Source organism: Monodelphis domestica, chromosome 2 (genome assembly GCF_027887165.1).
Source record: "Monodelphis domestica isolate mMonDom1 chromosome 2, mMonDom1.pri, whole genome shotgun sequence".
Lineage (NCBI taxonomy): Eukaryota > Metazoa > Chordata > Mammalia > Didelphimorphia > Didelphidae > Monodelphis > Monodelphis domestica.
The window spans coordinates 64079728-64101544 of record NC_077228.1 but is presented as its reverse complement, the minus strand read 5'-3'; the positions used below and the strand labels follow the sequence as shown (position 1 = coordinate 64101544).

Below are 21817 nucleotides of genomic sequence, written 5' to 3'. Positions count from 1 at the left end.
GAGATATACTCAGATTCTTGAAATATTTAAACTTATTTAAATAAAGCTGGCTCTAATTCATGGCCTTAGTACAGTATCTGCATCCATTTAGTCTGTACAGATTGTATGTGCTTTTAACATTAAAAAAAAAAAAACCATGCATGGTCATGTTTCTTTTGTACCTGGCACTTGACTGTTTATCTCATCTCTATGCTTAAGTGATCTAAGTATTTACTTAATTTGAAATCTCAGTTAGCTGTATCAAATTAAATAAAAATTTTCTTTTCTAATGTCTTTGCACAATAGAAATGAGTTTGTTTGATTTTGTGTAAATATTGTCCTTTGTTCAAATATTTGTACTTTAGATACTGGATAATGGTAGTAGTGAGGAGAAACTGTTTTAACAATACACTTCTGAAATGTCATTTGAAACCACATTACATTATTCAACAGTAATAGGTAGCCACCTATTATTTGTATAAAATTGTATTCAAAGAAATATACAAGCAAAAAAGAAGGTAGACTAGCTATGTGGTAAACTCAAGAGATTACCAATGAACAACTTGTCTGTTGTATTGGTATCCTTGCAGTGGTGAATGTGAAAAAGGCCCCAGGGCACATTGGATAGCACTACCTATGACGAACATATGAGAGTTTATGAAGATTCACACAGGATTTAACAGACATAGATAGGTTATAATCAGCTTTGCTATATCTGATATACCTACATAGATTATGGTATCATAGAACAAAAGTTGAAAGGGACCTCAGAGGCCATTTATTTCAATGTAGTCATTTTACAAATGAAGAGACTGAGGTCTAGTAGACCAAGAGACTCACCTAAAGTCTCATAGGTAGTAAGTGTCAAATTGAGCATCTAGTCCTAGGCCTCTGCTCCCAGAGCCAGTGGTCATCACCTTTTGCATTGAACCAAGATCCACTGGAGTGAGTGAATATTTAAATCTAGATGAAATTCTAATTGGGACTGAATCAAGGAATAGCAGATAAAAAGTAAATAGAGCTATTGCCATAAGAAATTAGTAATAACTACTAATAACTAATAACTACTAAGCCATTTTCATCATAAAATAATCATGATCATAGCTTCTAGCTAGCTATAAAGATATAGAAGCAGTAGGAAAGAATTGCATAATTTTATGAATTTTATTTCAGAACTTAAAGGTATTTCAAGATATTTAGAATGTCATAGTCTTGTCTTTCACAATAAATATAGTTCCATTCCAAAATTTCAAAATCAAGTTGCCTACAACCATTTTTCATTGCTAGATTTCAAGTTCTGTGAAGGCAAGAACCATGTCTATCTTTTTTTCTCCCCCTTCCTTCTGATTCAATAATAACATTTGAGAATTTAAGTCTCTCTTCTCTTATAATAAGGAATAAAGAGAAAAAATAGTTTTAAAAGCTAACATTGAAAAAGTCTGATATTATCTAGCATTCCACTTTCATAGTATTCCACCTCTGCAAAGAAGGAAGTGAAGGGTTTTCTTATAGCTTGGTCATTTTTAATTTCACAGTATTCAGTTACAATTGTTTTATTATGGTTCTCGAACATTTTGGTATTGATTGTATATATCATTTTCCTTGTTCTGCTTGTTTTGTTATGTATAAAATGCATTCATCCCTGTTTTTGCTTACTTAAATGCCTACAACTTACAAACATTCTTATGTTTCCCCCATCCTCAAAAAATCCTTGCTTGGATCAGTACATCCCCTCTAGCTATCATTTTGTTTCTTCTCCCTTTTGTTGTTAAATTCTTTGAGAACACTGTCTATAATAGATGTCTCCATTTCCTTTCCTCTCATTCTCTGAATTCTTTGCAATTTGGCTTCTGACCTCATAGTTTAACTGGTTACTAATGATCATTTAATGACCAGTCTAATGGTGTTTTCTCAATCTTCACTCTTCTTAATTTTGACAATGTCAATCACTCTTCCCCTTCATATTCTAATTCTTTCTAGGTTTTCCTATTACTGTTTTCTCTGGAAACTCTTATTGTTTCCTTAGCTGGACCTTTGTCCAAATCACTCAGTAACCAAGGGGGTCTCCCCAGACTCTGTCATGGGTCCTCTTCTCCTGCTATACTATTTCTCTTGGTGATCTTGTCAGCTCTTACAGTTCCATGATCATTTGTATGTAGTTGGCTTTCAGTTTGACTTGAATAATCCTAACCTCTCCTGACCTCCAGTCTTTACATATCTATTATGACCCATTACACACACTATTCTTACAACTTTTAAAATTGTTTGTTATTACAGTGTTATTATATATGGAAAGTTGTTTTTCCGTTTATATCACTAATCAGATGTTCATAGTTTCCTCAGGTTTCTCACAAATTGTTTCCATATTCATTTCTTACATTATGATAGTTTTTCATAACAGTCATGTATCATAATTTATTTAGTCATTCCCCAACTGATGAGCATCCTTTTAGTTTCCAGAGCTATAAACATTTTTGTACATATGGGTCTTTCTTTGGTTTCCTTGGGATATAGGCCTACTAGTGGAATCAATGGGCCAAAGGATATATATATTATACATATATATATATACATACACACATACATCCACATACAGTTTTTATTGGTTTGCTTGTTGATATGGTCAATTATATGGATGGTTTTCCTAATATTAAACCATCCTTGAATTCCTGGTAAAAATCCCACCTGATCATAATGTTTTTAGTTCCAAAATATCTTCCATAATGACTCCACCAACAGTGTATTAATGTATTAGATTCCTTATAAGCTCTCTGGCATGGATGTAAAGGAAAAGCTCACCTCCTTTAATTTAATAATTCAAGTTAGTAATCTCAAATTATTAGAAATGGGTAGCTATACAATGTACTGGATAGAGTGCCAGGTCTGATTGAAGTCAAGAAGACTTATCTTCCTGAGTTTAAATCTGACCCTCACAAGTCACTTAACCCTGTTTGCCTCAGTTCTTCATCTGTAAAACGAGCTAAAGAAAGAAATGGCAAACTCCTCTAGTATCCTTGCCAAGAAAACCTCAAATCTGATCATGAAAAGTCAGAACAACTGGAAAACAAACAATTATTAGTAATCTGAAGCTATTAAACTATTAAAAGCTTGGATTTATTCTGAAAACGTCTATTCATATCCTTTTGGCCATTTATCAGTTGGGGAATGGCTCTTGTTCTTATAAATTTGAACCAAATCCCTTCATATCTAGGAAATAGGATCTTTATCAGAGAAACTTAGAGAAAACATTTCTTATATTTATTTGCTTCCTTTCTTATTTGCTTATATATGTACATAAATATTTTTAAATTTTAAATGGTTTTTGCAAACATTAAGAGATATAGCATAAATTTTATTATAACTAGGAGAAAGACAGATATTTTTAAAATATCGACAAAATATTCAAAGAACCATAGGAAGTTCTTCAACTTATTGGATGTGATTTAATTTCAGAGGATGAGAAGTCCTAGAAAAATTGGAATATGCTCTGGAGAGAAGGAATACCCCTCTAATTAGAACTTAAGTCCACTGAAGTATAAAAGGAGAAAAAGCAGAGGTAAAAAGTAAGTAGATTGTGCTTTTTAAAAGTGCTCGAATTTTTTGCTATAACAAAATATGCATCATTTTTGAGGAATAACTAAGTATTTAGCAACTTTGACATGTCACATACCATAATTCTTTGGTGTCAAATAATATCTTTTTATTCTGTCACAAACTGACTATATACATTTCTGTAGTTGATTGTTACGCAACTATGGAAACTAGAGTTGTTTAATGAGAAAGAGATTCTGTGATACTTTATTATGTTTTATTGTTGACTTGTTTAATTGATTCAAAAGCATAAATAACAATTGCTTTTAGGAGGCATTATTTTAGTAATCCAGAGAAACAAAATTTCCTTGTGATTAAAACTCATTCTTTTAAATCTTAAACCTTTCTTATCATCAATCTTCGGGTAAAAGAAATATAAATGTATCTCATAATTCTGTCTTTTCAGTTGATTATATTGGCTTATTGTTACTGAACCTTTTTCTGTGAGTTTGTAATAATTATGAATATTAATTCAAACAACCAACAAACATTTGTTGCCTACTGTGTGCACAACTCCACTGTAGGCACTGAAGGGGATATTGGTAACTACTGTCAAAGGTGTCTTTAACCTAGTACTTTGCTTTCTAATAGCATTTAATATTGATGCTCCCAGAGGTTACTGAGCTTAAAGGACTATTTACTCTTAGACTAAACAGTCTGGGACTTTTCTGGTTCATGATTAGCATTCTTCTGTTTTATCCTTGGGAAGTGACTGCCAGCTGTCTTTATTTAATTTTTTTTTTGTAACAAAAGTGCCAGCCTTTAGTAGCCAACTAACGTTTTTTAATTGTGTTGTTAATATGCTATCTGCTCAGGAACCAGATAACCAGGATTGTCAAAGAATTCTAGGTAAACTGTAAAGTAAGACTTGTTAGTTTCTGAAAGAGGACTTGAGAGGCTTTCTATAAAATAAAAAGGCTTTAATGTGAGGGGTTTTTTAAGTTATTTTAAATAAGTTGATCCTTTAAAAAATTTTTCTAATTTCTTGGCAGTGTTGCTGATATAGAGCAACCTAGGATGGAGAAAGACAGCAGGATAGGAAAGGGGGAATAAGCATTTATATTGTACCTATTTTGTGGCAGGTACTTTATAAATATCATCTCATTTGATCCTTCCAGAGGTAAATAGAGGTTAAACTATTTGGTCAGGGTCAAACAGCTAGTAATGTCTGAAGCTGGCTTTGAACTAAGATCTTCCTGAATCAAGGACAAGTATTCTATCCATTGACTACTCCCAAAGTGGGACAGTATTATATTTCTTATTTATTCCAGCCTTATTAATCATTCAGTTATCAAAACAATTCAAATCAAAAGTGTTGATACACAATCTGATGAACTTTTTTTTTCAGGTTGTAATCACTACTTTCTAATTGACCAAAAACATCACTTGTAATATTTTTTTTCTTTCAGAAGTCTATACATTTTTAAAAATTATTTTTTACTTTGGTATTTTAAGGAGACTCAAAACTATTTCCACTTTTAAAATAAGTGTTTGTGTGTGACAATGAGCACATAACAATCACTCTGCTTTAAGCATCCTTCCTAAATAAATGGCAAGGTGCTGCCCACAATTGGTAGTGTCTTCACCTGGGAAATTCCCTATACCAGTGAAATCCAGTTCCTGACTTTTTTTGTCATTTGTTTGAAAAACAAATCTTTGAGAACTTGTTTCCTTTTCACATGCTTTATGCTTTTGGTTTGGGATCCCATGAAGAATCACAAAGTAATTCAGAAAAATTCTCCTGGCCAATTTAAAATATCATTTTTTGCTATTATGCATTATTGAGCAGTAAACTGTTCTCCCCCAACTCCACCACACACAAGAAAAGAGTTGTACCAACTTGATAAATATAGTTAATCTTAGGGCAATGTACTAATTCTAATTTTAAAAACTGACATTGACAGTAAAATAAGTGTTCCCCTTTACATTGAAGAAAAAAAATCCACAATTATCTTATTTTCATTAATTTTAGAGCAATGTATTCTAATTTTATTTTTATTCTGACATTAACATATATCAACTTAAATAAGAACTCCAATATATACATCAGGAAAAAAATTGTATCTGCCTTGATATTTTGGTTAATATTAGAGCAATGTATTATATTATAACATTTTTTATTATGACATTAACAGATACCAACTAAAACAAGCACTTCCAAATATACCACAGAAGAAAGAAGATTGCATCGGAATCACTGAGAATCACTATTTTGGTCAGCCAAATTGAGTAATTCTAATTATTTTTAAAATTTATCTTCTGTATTATATCCTAGGATTTGGAGAATGTTTAATTTAAAAATTTCTAAAGCTCCCTACGGGAAAAGTAATTATTTTAAGATGCCAGTGATTTTTAATAATAGGAGTGGTTTCCAAGTATCTCTACTTGCACGGGGTGAGGACATTCCCGAACAAGTTTAATCTAAATTAAGCGGATCTCGCTTTTCCACTCCAAAGGCAGGCCCATTTTGGAGAGAAATTAAGGTCACGTCCTACCCTATTTGAAGCCCCGTTCTCACCTCCTCAGTGTTCAAATATTAAATTGGGAATTCTTGATTAAGAAAAAAAAAATGAACCAAAACAGGCTGATAAAACCTAACTGGCCCTTCCTTAGGTAAAAGGCGGACCTGCGTGCAGCTTCAAGTCTAAAACTAAGGTCATGAAGAGAACTTGTAGAACGGCTTCCTGTGGGACCAATAACAAGAGTGGAAATCGAAAGCCACGCCCACAGGATGGCCGACACTTAAATCCCACCTCCACCTCGAACTCGGTGCTCGCTGTTGTGTTTCCTCAGGCGGTCACCATGGAAACAGTGTCAGAAAAGTTCCTTCCCGTTCAGAAGGAGGGTTCGGGTAGATCGGGTAGGGCACGCTGCGGTCCGCGCCTGCGCTGGGGTGAGGGTGGGCGTCCCCGTCTGTGCAGGTGAAAGGCCCCGGATGGAAGAGGCGGGGTCCGGCTGTTGCCATGGCAGCCCGGTCCCAGCCACCGCTGCCACCTCTTCTTCTTCAGCCACCGCCTCCTCCTCCCCTTGCCTCCGCCGCTGCTGCGGCTGCAGCCTTGCCTTTTCTCGCCTCACTCACTGAAGCCAGCCAAAAGCAAGAGAGGACCTGTCCCGCCCTCGTCCGTCCCTGTTCCTTTCCATCTCGGTGACACCTCCACAGGCAGGACGGGACGCACGGGAAGGAGAAAGGGAGGCGGGATGGGTAAAAAAGAAGGGGAACCTGAAGAGGGCGAAGTGGGAGCGGGGTGGGAGCGCCCCCCACGGGACAGGCGTCCTGGGCGCTCGGGACTAGGGACTACCCGGGTTTAGAATGGACATCCTTGTCCCTAGTCCAAAAGACATTTGAGAGAATTTGAATTTACATGAAAAAAGTATTGTTTATGTGAACTTTTCGTCTTCAGCTTCTGTCTGAAAAGCAAAGATCTTACCCCAAAGGGAGTGATTGTAAAAATCATTAGTTGTCATGGCATGGGTACAATTATGAGCTTTGGGGTTTTACACATGACAATCGCCCTGGATAGACAGCCCAGATGTTATGAACCAGATGGTATTTTCCCTTTCCTAAAAAGACTTCCTTCCTTCCTTCCTTCCTTCCTTCCTTCCTTCCTTCCTTCCTTCCTTCCTTCCTTCCTTCCTTCCTTCCTTCCTTCCTTCTTTCTTTCTTTCTTTCTTTCTTTCTTTCTTTCTTTCTTTCTTTCTTTCTTTCTTTCTTTCTTTCTTTCTTTCTTTCTTTCTTTCTTTCTTTCTTTCTTTCTTTCTTTCTTTCTTTCCTTCTTTCTTTCCTTCTTTCTTTTTCCTCTTCCTTTCTTCAGTTTATTTTACCTTACAACTTGATAATGTATGGTCTTACTTTGAGAAATTCCATAAGAATTCTTTTTAAAAAAAAATTTATTTAATTGATAAAGAAAAATTTTCCATGGTTATATGTTCTTTCCCTCCCCTCCTCCCACCACCCCCCTCCCGTAGCCATAGCCAACGCTCAATTCCACTGGGTTTTACGTGTGTCATTGATCAAGACCTATTTTCATATTGTTGAGATTAAGCACTAGGGTGATCATTTGGAGTCTACATCCCCAATCATATCCCCATCAACTGATGTGATCAAGCAGTTGTTTTTCTTCTCTGTTTATACTCCCACAGTTACTTTTCTGGACCCATAAGAATTCTTAGAGCATTTTATCTAAGGACTTGTGACCCTGGTCGAATTCAGTTGCTTATGAAAGAATCAGAATCCCAAAAATAAAACCTTGTGAAATAAGTGTAGATGTGTTAATTCAGACTCAGACTGAAAGATCTCTAGTCTCCTATCTACCAGGAGACTAGGGGATTTAGCAGACATCCATAGGGAGGGAATTAATTTTCTTTTGTTATTAAGATCTGTCTTGAAAAGGTTGGGGTGTTCAAGGTGTGATATCTTTGCTTACCAGTGATAAACTCCATGAGGTTCAGATGTGTTAAACTCACCTTAGAAAAATAAGACAGGAATACCATTATTAATGAATTTTTCTAAAGTGTTTCCTCTCAAGCATACTGATTGTATACCATATGGATTGTACACTAGGGATGAAGATTAAGAGAACTAAAGGGAGTTGAGTGCCCTATGATGCATCTGAATAAGACTTAAGGGATGTGTGTTCTGATCTTTGTTAAGTTTTTACTATGAATGGTGCTAAAGGATATTTTTTTTTAATTTGCTTGAAAATAATTGGACTTTTATAATTGCACTTGGATGGAAATTTGTTTCAACTTGGCTTTTATGTTTTAAAATTTACCATATTGCAATAATATTAAAACATAAGTACTTATGATTCCAAGTAGGGATTTTAACTTGGTATTCTAGTTTTCCCTTTGGAAAGATTCTTTAAAAATAAGGAATATTTGGTATAATTTTAACAGGACTTTATTTGCACATTTAGGACTGTTATGATGCATTTCTACATCAATATTACCTACATTATTATTCAGTATAAGATGAGAGACAACCAAATATTTCTTAAATATTAATTGGATCATAGATTTAGAGCTGGGAAGGATTTTATGGATTGTGTGGTCTAATTTATCTATTTTGCAAATGCGGTCCCCAGGTCAAATGATTTGCTTAAAGTGGTATAGCTAATAAGATGTATTCTGGATATGAACCTAGATTCTCTAACCTCAGATGTTAAAACTCTTTCTATTAAATGACACTGTTTATGTGTGGGTAGAGAAAAAATAAAAACAGCCTAGAATGCAAATTGTTGAGGACAAGAATAGGATTTATTTTTGTCTTTGTATCCTCAGTGTCATGCATCATATAGCAGGTGGTTAATAAAGGTTTTTTTAATTGAATTTGCTTAAGGTGAATTCATTGATTTTAATTTACCTCTGAAGCAAAACAAAGGCTAAATAAACTCTTTAATTCCGATTATTTCTCTGGGTAGCCTCAAAGAAACTAATACTGATCTCAAAATAATACTGCTATGTATTTTTCAAGTTAAAAATTATTTAAATCTAACTATGTCTCCTTGATGTTCCATTTGAATTTTGTTGTTCTTTTAATTTTTAAGACATGCAAAGGTCAGAGGTGATAATACTGAAAAGGAAATTATAGTTATTTCAGAAAATCAGTATTAACCAGTGATAGCATTTATATTAATCAAATAAAAGTTATAAAAACTTGATTTGTCTTTGGGGGTAAAAATAAGAATGTTTTGGGGAGAAAACTGTTAATATGGAAGAACAATAAATAATAGATGTGGAGTCTAAACAGGCAATTTTTAAGTAGCAAAAAAGATTTTTTAAGGAGGTCATTAGAGCTTAGCATCTTTATTCAGCTGTTCAGTTTGGGATTTGATTATTTAGCTTTTGATTTGCCCTCTTTCCTTCCTTCCTTCCTTCCTTCCTTCCTTCCTTCCTTCCTTCCTTCCTTCCTTCCTTCCTTCCTTCCTTTCATGATTTTGCTTTTCCCCTCCATCAAATTTTGGTATTTTATTTTTAATTAGCAGTTAGGTAGCTACTAGAAGTTGAAAAACAAGTGAAGAAAAATAATGAATTTGTTCAGTTAACAGGCTTAGTAAAAAAAAAAAAGATTTGATGGAAGAGGAATTTGAAGCTAATAGATACAATTGTTTCTGTGTAATTCAAACATCATTAATTTCTTTTAGTGGTTTTGTAATTGTTAAATTCCACTATTCTAAAAACATGCTTTTGTTTTTATTTTTTGTGTGGGTAAGAATATGGATAATAAGTTAAGAATAAAATAAATATATGACCCTGAGTAACCCCACAAAAACACCAGTGGCTTTGCTAGTCTTGAAGCTCTACTGCTCTGATTTATATAACTAGTCTTGGAACTAGGGTAAACACTGATTTATGTTCCTTTCAGTAATTAAGAGAGAACATTTTGAAGTTAAATAATACACATAACATACCTAAAGAACTTTTACTAACTAGAAATAATCAAAGTAGGAAATAATTTGTTTTCAGAACTCAGCTGGAATGCTGAACCGACTTTTTAAAAGACATTGAATACCAAACACACGTATTTAAAAAATAGAATTTATTGCTATATTTTCCAATATGAAGTGTTAATGGCATTTATGCCTACATGAAAACCTCTATTAATCCTGGATTATTGATTAATTATAACATTAATTCAGTTCCATTACATTATCATTTCATTATTTCAATCAAATATTGTTGGATGCTCACAGTATGCAAAATATCATAGACACTGGGAGAAACAATTAAAAGATGTGGCCCTTCATTGAGCTTAAAATCTAATTTGAGAATGAGGTGGAGAAAACATTAGCTTAAAAAGTTCAGAGTAGTGTATTTTAAGAGGAAAATGAGTGGTCTCTAAACGTTTAAAATTATACTCCACCATCAGTGTGATTTTTTTTGCATATTCCCAATATGTATATATTTACTTATTTATACATTATTTATAATAGGAATGCACTGATAATTATGGACATCATGAAACTTAATACAAGATATAAATTTTAAAAGGATGATCATGAAATCATATTGATTCTAGCATAAATAAGCAACCACTGGATGACTAAGGGATGGCTAGTCAGAGCTGTAAGAAAATCACTCTGGTGGATGATAATTTGGAGAAAGGAGAGAGACTTTAGAGAGACAATCTGGAGGTTACATTAATTATTGAGTGAGACGTGATGAAGGCCTGAATTAGGTGGTGATTCTGTGTAGAGAGAAGGGAACAGATGGGAGAGAGGTGGAAGTGGAAACAAGATTAACAGCTGATTAATCCTGCTTCAGGGAGGGATAGTGAAGAATCTCAGATGACACTGATGTGAATTTGTGTGACTGGAAGAATGGTGGTGAAGTCCTTGATAGTAAAAGGGAAGTTTAAAAAGAGGGGTAGATTGGAAAGTGAAAGATAAAGTAATGAGATTTGCCATCTGTGACAGGCCCACAACCATCCTTGTTTGTCCTGTGAAACTCCAGACCCCCTAAAAAAAAGAGAGACCGTGGGGCTCTTCTTCCCTGGTCACTGCACTACATAGGGTCAGTCTAAGGAAAACCTTCCTAACAATTGGAGTTTTACACCACTAATGTAGAAGGAATTCCTCTGAATGTTAGCCTGAGACCCCCTCTAACATTGGCATTCTTTGATAAAAACTGATACAACAGTTGTAGACAGCTAAATAGTTAGAAATTAGGAGGGACTTCTTAGTTGTTTGGGGATGTTTCTCCTTTTCAGTTCTGATCTTGAGATGAGAAGCTAAGTCTCTCATGCCAGTCTTATATGAACGTTGAACAGATGGGGCACCATTAGGTGGACTCAAAGCTGGTTGAATGGCTGAATCAAAGGAATAATCATGATTTCAGTTTCAATTTGGGAAGCTGTCACCTTATTTTCGATTAGTGACTTGGATAAAGTCATAGGCAGCATTTTTGTGCAATGTGCAAATGTCATGAAGGCTGGCAAATGATAGTTTACAGATTAAAAGAATAGTCAGATTATAAAATAATAGTAGTTGTAATAATAATAATAGGAAGAAGAATTTCTATTTGTATAATTAGGTCATCAAACCTATTTGCACAGATGTCCTGTGGGCAGCGAGAAAGGGGTTTAAAAATCTAACTGGGAATCCTGGGAATTGGAGTTTGGGATAGACAGAAACTTTTTTTTTCTGCTCTGGGAGAGACCACTTTCTGGCTAGATTGGGTTCTGTGACTAGGAGAAAACCTGAATGACTTTTTTGACTTTTGGTTTTAGAGGAGAGACAGTAACAAGACAGAGGAGAGAGCAAAGTTTTAGAGGAGAGACAGTGCAGCCATGGTTGCAGTGGTATCTCCCAGAGCAAAAGACCTGCCATAAGGGAAGAGGGAAAAGCAGCAATGGTTATTACAGAGATTAGACTCTCAGCATAGTTTCTATGATTAAGCCTGTGATCATAAAGAAACAAATGTGAGTGCAATGTGTCTTAATTGTTTTTCACCAGGAGATTGCAGGAACCTGTGAAAAAACTTCCTCCTTTCCCTGTGGCATTCACTTCTCAATTTCTCTGTTTAATAAATTTGATTTAATTAGTATCCTTGAAAACATTTTTCCTTGAAATAGAAACTACTTGACTCTAACTTTGTGGTGGTGTATCTTTATGTTCATTCTCTGTCAGGGAGGGTAAAACTGAGGATGCCAGTGATTAACTGGGACAGATAGAATTAAAAAATTGATCAGGGGATTAGCCTTTTGTTTGGGTGACCAAGATTCTTCCCTTTGACCCTGCAGAGGTTCCATGAGCTTCATATATAAAAAGGTCTTAATGTTATTATTTTATGAATAATAATCTTTATAAACTCCTAAAATAGCTGAGAGGGACAAATCTTCTATATCTGAGGAAGGAAGGGGGTGGAATAATGATGTGAACTATAGTGAGACTATATCCTAGAGCCATTCTTGGTTTGAGAAAGGGAAGGTTGACAAGAATCTCTCCCTTCCCTTTCCTATTCCGAAGAGGAAGTTAAAAAAAAAAAACAAAGGTGCCCAGCTAAACCTTGCTCCATAGCAACACTTGCTAATTATATTTATTCAGTGCTTTACAATTTGCAAAAAAGATTTTCCATAACAGTATCTTAAAAAAAACCCTAAAAAGAAAGAAAAAGAAAAAAAGAAAACAAAAAACAAAAAAAACCCTGCATGGGAGTCACATAGCTATTAAGTGTCTGAGATGATTTAAAAAAAATTCAGTTCCTACTTATTTCAAGTTCAGAGTGCTTTGCATTTGCCCCATGCTTCCTCTTCAAAAAGATTTCTGACAGAATAAAACTTTGGGTAAGACCTAATAAGATGAAATTTAATATAAATAAATGTAAAATCTTTTAGCATTTGATTTTTTTAAAAAGTGGAAGTAAATGACTTGAGAGAAATAATTGTTTATTTTTAAATATTTGGGTATTTTAGCTTAAAGAATCAATAATGATTGATATTGCAGTCAAAAAGAAAATGAGATCTTTGTGCCATGAGAGGAATGGGGTAAGAACTAGCAAGGGAACCAAGTCTGCTGTATATACTCTGATGATAAGATCACATCTGGAGTGCTGGCTTCAGTTTCTGGGTGCCATGTTTTAGAAAAGTGCTTGATAAACTAGAGAGTAAATCTGTTGAGGGAACTTGAAATATTTTGCTTGGAAAACAGAAAATTTAGGGGTACATGGTAACTGATCTCAAGAATTTGAAAGGTTGCCATGTGGAAGAGGATGTAATAGAGCTGTTCCACTTAGCCCCAAAGTACAAAACTAGGAGCAATAGATGGAAGGTACAAAGAGGCAAAGGTAAACCGAGGCATGAAGTTTGTGATCGTGTTTAATTTATTGATAACTTATTTGGCAATTTATTGGCTAGCAATTAGTTCTTTCACCTCCTCAGGAAGCTAAAAGAGTCTTATCTTGGGAAGTACAACAGAACACAGAACCGAAAGCATCATAGATGGAAAACAATATGATTGGTTTCAAAGTTAGAAGTATCACAAATGATGGAAAACAATATCATTGGATGGAAACCTCTCCTTCCATCTTGTTGCTAGGGAATGCTCATTGGTGGTGCCTACTTGTATGGCTGGATAGTGTCACAGAAATACCAGACCAGACTTTTCTTGAAGGGCAGACAATGAAGCAGAGATAACAGACTAAATTACCTGGAATCTACTTGTCCCCTTCAAAGATAACAAGTTTCTTCTAAATGTGCAAGGGCAACATAGTGGTACAGAGATAACAGTTTTATTTCAGTTAGGGAAACTTAACTCAGAGAAGAAAACTGAACTTCTGGACTCATGAACTTCTGAACCTAACTCAGAGACCAAAAAACATGGCTTAGGCAGTTACAGAATAGAGTCAATTACAGAATGAAATCACATATAAAATACAAAATCAATATTTGATTTTCTCAGAAATAAAGGAAAAATTTCCTTTAATTAAAACTATCCAGAAGTGGCAAGGGCTACCTGGAGAGGGAATAGAATTCTCTTTATTAGATATCTTCAAATGAAAGGTACACAAACACTTGTTGGGTACATTAGATAGAGGACTGTTTTGGTAGAGGTAAGTTTTCTCAGGTTCTTCACAGCTCTGAGATTCTGCAATTCTTTCCCATTGCATAAACAATTATCTTTGTTGAAAGGAAAGAATGAATCAGATGTGTGTTTGAGGAAACTAAAACCCTAGCAACCAGTTCTGTTTGACTAGGAAATACCAGGCCAAAGCAGTTCTGTTGCCATCATTGCTGAATTCCCAATCTCTTTCTCTGCCATAAGAGCCCCTTCACAACCAGAAGGGATCTCTGAGTAGGGGTATCCCCCACTGGTGGTTTCTTTAGAATCATCTATGCTCTAGTGAATGGAACTCAAAAGGAAAATTGCCCCTGGCTGACCCCTGTAATATGTATTGAGTTCTGAAATTAGAGGAGAGAGGTGGGATAGGGGAAAAAGGACTGAAAATTCCATCTCTAAAATCTCAGGGATTTTTGTGATACAGACATATTGGAGAAATTGTGGGTTCTGTTCCAGACCACCACAATAAAGCAAATATGGCATTAAATCGAGTCCCACACATTTTTTGGTTTCCCAATACATATAAAAGTTATGTTTACATCATACCATAGTCTATTAAATGGGCAACAATATTATGACTAAAAAATATATGACTTACCTAAAAATATTTTATTGCTAAAAAATGCTGACTATTATTTATCCATCAGAGAGTTGTAATCTTTTTGCTGGTGGAGAGTCTTGCCTCAGTGTTGACGCCTGCTGCCTGATCTAGGTGTTGGTTGCTAAGTTAGGGTAGCTGTGGCAATTTCTTAAAATAAGACAACAGTGAAGTTTGCCACATGGATTGACTTTTCCTTTCACTTGAACACTTAGATGCCATGGTAGAATTATTAACTGACCTAATTTCAATAGCCTATCTAAGGGAATAGGAAGACTGAGGACTGGGAGAAAGATAGGGAATGGTCAGTGAGTGGAGCAGTCAGAACACCTACAGCATTCATTGATTAAGTTTGCTCCATTGGGCAGAGTTTGTAGTACCCCAAAACAACTACATTAGCAATATAAAAGATTATTGATCACAGATCACCATAACAGGCATAATAATAATGAAAAAATGTGAAATATTGAGAGAATTTTCAAAATGTGACAGACATGATTGTAAGCACATGCTGTTGGGAAAATGGCACCAAGAGACTTCTTGACCCAGGACTGCCAATTTGTACAAAAAAAAACCCCATAGTATCTGTGAAGTACAATAAGGTGAATCACAATAAAACAAGGTATGCCTACATATTTTCTTTCAAACTGTTTGGCATGATAATTATAAGCCTGTGTATCTGTGCAGTTATCAGAAGAAATTCTGAATGTGATTCAGGAAGTTTTTTCATTACCTAAATATTCTTTAGTTTATAAACTTTAAATAGTTTTAGTTTTTCTTAGTGAAATCTCCTTTGGAAATTCTAGATTTTTTATGGGATTCTTTTTCCCGTGAGGACATATTATCATATCTTTTATATCTTATAGGACTATTTAATAAAGAGAAAATGAATGAAAAGAAAGATGCTGATTTGATGGAAAGTGGAGAATATGAAGATGACTTTGAAAAGGATCTTGAATGGTTAATTAATGAAGAAGAAAAAAGCCACGTCAGCAGTGTTGAGGTATTTACTCTAGAATAACTTTTTTTACTATATTGCTATATCTGTAGTTTCTTCATTTTCTTTTTCTCTTAGCATCTAGCACAATGTTTTTATACACATAGAAGAAATGTTTTTGAATGAGTCATTGAATTAAAACATAACTAAGTTCATTAAAAGAGAAATGTGAATACATTAAACCCTATAGACAATACGATTTTGATGTAGCTTAGGTCAGATCATGAAATGATGTCCTCTTAATAAATGAAACCCTACAAGAAGATTGCAGATAGTAGGTGCTTAATAAATATTTGTTGACTGGACTTGGGAGAATGGAATAAGCTAGAAAATCTGTATGTGATTCCAAGTTTTTGTAGGCAGCTAGTCACTTACCTTCTTTTGAGTCTCTGTTATTTTATTTGTAAAGTGGAGATGATAATACTTGGACTACCTACCTCACAGAGTTGTTGTGGGGAATTTTTTTTGTAAACCTTAAAATGAGTTGTTATAAATGTGAGTGGCTAAGTTATTACATACAACCCAAACCTGGTATTATATGAATAATTTATAAACAAAGAAAGGTGCTTTAAAGAGAATATAATCAGTGATGTCAAGGGAGACAGAGAGATTGAAGATCATGTGAGCTGAGAAAAGTCTATGGACTGAATAGAAAGAATTCATTGATAACTGGAGAACAGTTGAAGGGGTTGGTGATGCCAAACCTGATTTGGGTGACAGAATGGGAGTAGGGGCACTGAGGAGAAGTTGGGAGTGAAGAATAAAAAGTGGCAATATAAAATGCCTGCCAATCAATCCATACACATTTATTCCATATTCACCATGTGCCTGGTACTGTGCTGAGTGCTAGGGTTAGACACACACACAATCTCAGTCAAGAGGTTCACATTCTAGTGGGAGATGCAATGTGTAAATAACAAGGAAAATATAAGAAATACTTAGAGCATGCAGAAATGGTACATTTGAGCTATATACAGTGTAAATAGTAAGTAATCTCTGAGGGAAGTGCCAGCTGGAGGAGAGGGAGATGGAGGAGAGGGCCTGGGAAAGGCCTGCATAAGTCTGAAGGGAGGCCAGGAAAGGTGGATGTCAGAGTCAAAAGGAAGAACCTTCTAGGAGCTCGGTAAAGAGTTATTGAATCTGGACATGGGAGTGTCATGTGCAAGGAAGAGCAAGGAGACTGATTTGGGAGCTTCCATTTTCCCTAAAAGGGTTCGATTTGATGCTGCAAATAAAATATGTTGTGCTCTGGGGAAAAAAAAAATCTTTGTAGCTGAATTTTAGAGTATATGTGGAAAGAAAGGAATGGGTCAAGCTCTGAAGGGCTTTACAAACTAAAGATTTTATATTTGATCATGGAAGTAATAGGGAGCCACTGGAACTTAATGAGGAAGGAGGGGACGTGATCAAACACTCATGTTAGAAGATCACTTGGCACCCAAGTGGAGGATGGACTGGAGTGGGGAGAGGCTGAAGGTTGCTCCCCCAGGCTAGGAGTTAGACAATGAGGGGCTGAGCTCGGGCCAGAGACAGGCCATGGGAGCAGGGAGAAGGAGACTTGGAGGAGAGGTGCTATGATGTAGCAGCGAGGCTCGCCTCTGAGAGGGTGAACATCTCTAGGGGGTGGTTAAGGAAGGGACAGCAGGAGCAGCTGAGACTGGACAAAGGAACAATGGTAATAGCCAATACAGTGTAGGGACACAGATGCTCTCACCCCCAACATTGTCCCCCTGTGAGATAGACATTCTAGATCTTAATAACTACATTTTACAGATGAGGGAACTAGGACTCTTAAGTTCCCTGCACCCAGGTCACTCTGGAATCCAAAGCCATCATTCTTCCTGCTATATCACACTCCTCAAAATGAGAGCCAGTCAGTCAATCACCAACAAGCATTTCTTTACCAAGTGCCTAGACATGAGCTTTGTCAAGTGCAGGGGATACAAAATCAAAAATGTAGTGACAACCCCCTCCCACCCCCCCACACTCTCAGGAACCGATATTGTAGCAGGAACAAGAACACCTTTATACCAAATACACAGAAATATATGGACTAATAAAAACAGAGTCATTTTCTGAGAAAAGATGCCAACAGGTGGGGTTCAGGACAGGCTTCTTATAGGAAGCAGTATTCAGGCTAAGTACTACAGCCAACTAGTAGGTAGTTTGGGATCAGGCTGTAAAGAGCTTTAAATGCCAAATAGGAATTTATACTTGATTCAAGAGAGAATAGGGAGTCACACAAATTAATTGAACAGGGGAGAGAAATAGTCACACCTGTGCTTTATGTAGCATTTTAGTAGCTCTGTGGACCATGGCTTAGTGAGAAGAATACTTGGGGGAGGGAGACCAGTTCTCCCAATTTTTCTATCAGGTAAGAAAGCCCGAATTAGGAGTATGTGTATAGGGACCGAAAAAAGGTATAGATGCATGAGATGTGTAGAGAGACTCAACAATCTTGATGATTGATGGAGAGGCATGTATGTGAAGAGTTTAGGATGATTCCTAGGTTGTGAACCTGAGTGACTTCAAAACTATAACAAAAATGTGAAAATAAAGAAGAGATTTCTTTTGAGGGAACAATTATGAATTGTTTTGAACATGTTGAAATTGAGATGCCAGTGGGGCATCCTGTTCAAAATGTCCAGGAGGCAATTGGTTATGCAATATTGGAATTCAGGAGGGAGCCTTGGGTTTGAGAATATAGATCTGGGAGCCATTTTCATAGATGCTTATCAAATCCTTGGAAACAGGTGTCACAGAGAAAGAATGTAAAAAAAGGGAAAAGGGCCCCCAAAGAGCCTATGCCAGTCAAACCATTAAGTAATTACTCTGTCCCACTAGACAAAAAACAAAAACAAAAATCAATTGTAAGAAAAAATGTCTAGAATGTCAAGGGATATAGTGGAAAAAAAATAGTTATGTATAAGGAGGGGATAACATTTTCCAAAAAAAAAATTGTAATGATTAAAACATAGAAAAAAGTAGATCAGTGCAGCAGTCTAGATAAATAAGAATCAGGAACATAGCCTTAATACTCAATTAAACCAATCATCTTTCTGCAGGATGGACTCTTTCACAAGGACTCCTTAGAAAACTGGAAAGCCATTTGGCAAAAAATAGGTTTAGACCACAAATTCCATCATATACACTACAGTCAAGTTCCAAATGAACTGGTGGCCTAACTATAAATGGTCACCTCTTTAAAAAATTTAAAGTAGAATGGAGAAGGAAGTACCTTTTACAATTATGGCCAAAAGGAGAATTCTTTTGCCAAATAAAGGAGAGATGTGATTGTAAAGGAGGAAACAGACAATTTCAGCAACATAAAATATGAGACCAATAATCATTCCCTACTAGTTGTCAAAGAAGGCAACATTTTCAAAAAAATTGAATGAAAAATTACAAAATATTATTTATCAAATATTATTCCAAATCAATAGTAACAAAAGAAATGCAAATTAAAACAACTCAAGTTTTTCACCTCACATCCAGAAAATTTACAAAAGTGACAGTAAATGGTAATAGATAATGTTGTCAAAGCTTTGTCAAGATATGTATGTTAATTCACCACTGGTGGGGACTGTGAATTGGTCCAATTTTTCATTATCTGAGAAAAGTCACTAAGCTGTTCATATATGTTGATTCAGCAATCTCATTACTGGGAATATACTCTAGAGGAAGGATAGAAGAGTTCTAGATAAATAGGAATAAAGGCTTCATATGTAAAAAATATTCAATTCAGAACTTTGCAGTACTGAAAAAATGAAAACAAATTTGCTGCTTCTTGAGTGAGAATAGCTGAACAAATTGTGTTATATGAATGCCACAAAATATCAATTTGATGTAAGAAATGATATTGGGAATCAGAGAAAGATAAGAAGCCTTGTATGAACTGATGATGATGCAGAGTGAAAGGCAGAGCCAGGAGAACTGTCTCTACGTATGGTGACTACAAAAGGAAGAGCTAATGGAAAGGAAGAGGCTGAAGATGGTAGGCAGCAGGGCAAAGGGTTGAAGTAAGACTTTTTGGGATATGAGGAGGGCAAGTAGAGGTGAAGGGGGTTAGCTTCAGGGGAATAGGTAACATAGTCAATGTGAACTTCAAACATTCATAAAGAAGATGATTAGAGAAGTTATCAAATGTTTGATAACTCACTTGGCCAGAAATCCACTGGTGAGCCTTAGCATTTGCTCTGTCTACATAAGTTTTAATTAAAATCAACTCACATTAAGCACCAATTAGATGTACTATATACTATGTTAGATCTTAGGTATAAAAGGGAAAAATGTTAGTCTCCTTTTTCATGGAGGTTAAATTTTAATTTATTTTTTAAGATTTTTTTTATTTGAAGAAGAAAATCATGTGGAGGAAATATATTTTAAAATTTCTTTTTAAACTGTAAAATAGAGAGATATACAAATAGGAAATTCCCAAGTAAAAATGATAACTATACAGTTAATCCCTTTAATGAAGCAGACCAAAAATGTGTATGTTTTAAATCATATTAATGCAGCATTTATCTGAAATTTTTTATCATACCAAAATAAAATTTAGTAAAAATTTCAAAAGGTCTTTCATATATATATAGATAGATATAGATATAGATATATATGTGTGTATGTATAGAGAGAATTTTTTGTCATGACATATTTAATTATGTAATCACAACAGAGTATCATATCTGAAGTATAAATAAGTAACATTTTCTCCTGTAGAAATTTTATAAATATAAAAAATTCTTGCATTTGATTTGGGAAACCTCATTTCTGAATCTTCTGACTGAAAGAGAATATGATTTCTTTTTAGATATGTAGTGAAAAGGAAGAAATTACTCATGAAGAACTGAAAGAGAATGAAAAAGGAGGCGAGGATATAAAACAGCTTCCTGATCCTGAGAAGTTATCAAAGGAGGAACTGTCACCAAGACGAAATAACTTCATTTCAGTACCTAGCATTCAACCTTTGGATCCTGTATCTGATTCAGATAGTGAAAACTCATTCCAAGAAAACAAGATAGAAAGCCAAAAGGATCTGGATGAGGATGAGGATGAGGAAGTAAAACGATACATTATGGAAAAGATTGTAACAGCCAACAAGATTTTGGAGAATCAAGAACCTGTAAATGAAAAGAGAGAAAGAAAACTTAAATTCAAGGAAAAGTTAGTAGATCTGGAAGTTCCACCACTGGAAGACACAGAAACCTATAGAAATGATTATGAAAATGAGAGAGATGTGTCTGGAAAACTGTCACAGCTGCGTATTTCTGGTGAACTTAGACCAGAGAATGTGCTCCTTTCACTGTCTAATGGCAATAGTGAAGAATATAAGGATGGAAAGATACTGGTAGAGAGAGATGGGAAGTTTGAGCTTCTGAGTTTACAAGACATTGAGAGCCAGGGCTTTTTGCCTCCCATTAATGTTAACATTACTGAGATTGAAAACCAGCAGTTATCACCTCGATCTTCCAATTCAGCTACCAATGGGATGATTGGGATTAAAAAGGAAGACCTAGTTAAGTCACATGTTATCGCTCACACATCAACAGGGGAGCCGGTGGTTTATTTTCCACAACCGCCACCCAATCCCAAATACCGGCCAAGCTCCGCAGTTAACACAAGAAGAAGCAAAGGGAATGGGAAATCTAGCCGCAGAGTACAATCTGCAAACATATCACCAATAAACTCAACATACTGCCTTTCACCTCGACAGAAAGAACGTCAGAAACAAATCGAATTAAGGAAAGAAAAACTAAAGAGAGAGGTGAGAACATGGGTAAAGGAGACATTGGAAGTAGAACAAGATTTCATTGGCTAAATGTAACAAATTGAAATTGTTGCCCAGAGTGATTTTTAAAATGTTATTTTAATGTCAGAATTATATTAAAATTTATAATTATATCATAATCATTATTTAGGATTTTTCACTTAGGATTCATAAAGCACAATAAAGAAATAAATTAAATTGTATAACTGATGAAATTTAGGTATCAGGTGGTTCTGCCTTAAGGATGAGCCACCAAAATAAATTTGTATATTCTTTACTCTTTCATGTACATAACATTAATATATAGAGCCTTCTGACAGGATTATTTA

General features: G+C 35.2%; 1 protein-coding gene across 3 annotated transcripts in view; it reads left to right on the top strand.

The window, feature by feature from the left end:
* The window catches only part of CCDC181 (coiled-coil domain containing 181), a 48159-nt gene that overhangs the window by 4155 nt on the left and 22187 nt on the right, over positions 1-21817 (top strand). Inside the window, exons 2-6 of one of the 3 annotated variants that reach the window (XM_007480733.3) lie at positions 3433-3542; positions 5706-5785; positions 6184-6430; positions 15591-15727; positions 20532-21485. In XM_007480733.3, coding sequence (XP_007480795.1) covers positions 6229-6430; positions 15591-15727; positions 20532-21485 — 1293 coding nt within the window. In that variant the 5' untranslated portion in view covers positions 3433-3542; positions 5706-5785; positions 6184-6228. Of the gene's footprint in view, positions 1-3432; positions 3543-5705; positions 5786-6183; positions 6431-6480; positions 6731-15590; positions 15728-20531; positions 21486-21817 lie in introns of those variants that run through there. The other 2 variants (XM_007480736.3, XM_007480735.2) reach the window with 2 other exon arrangements.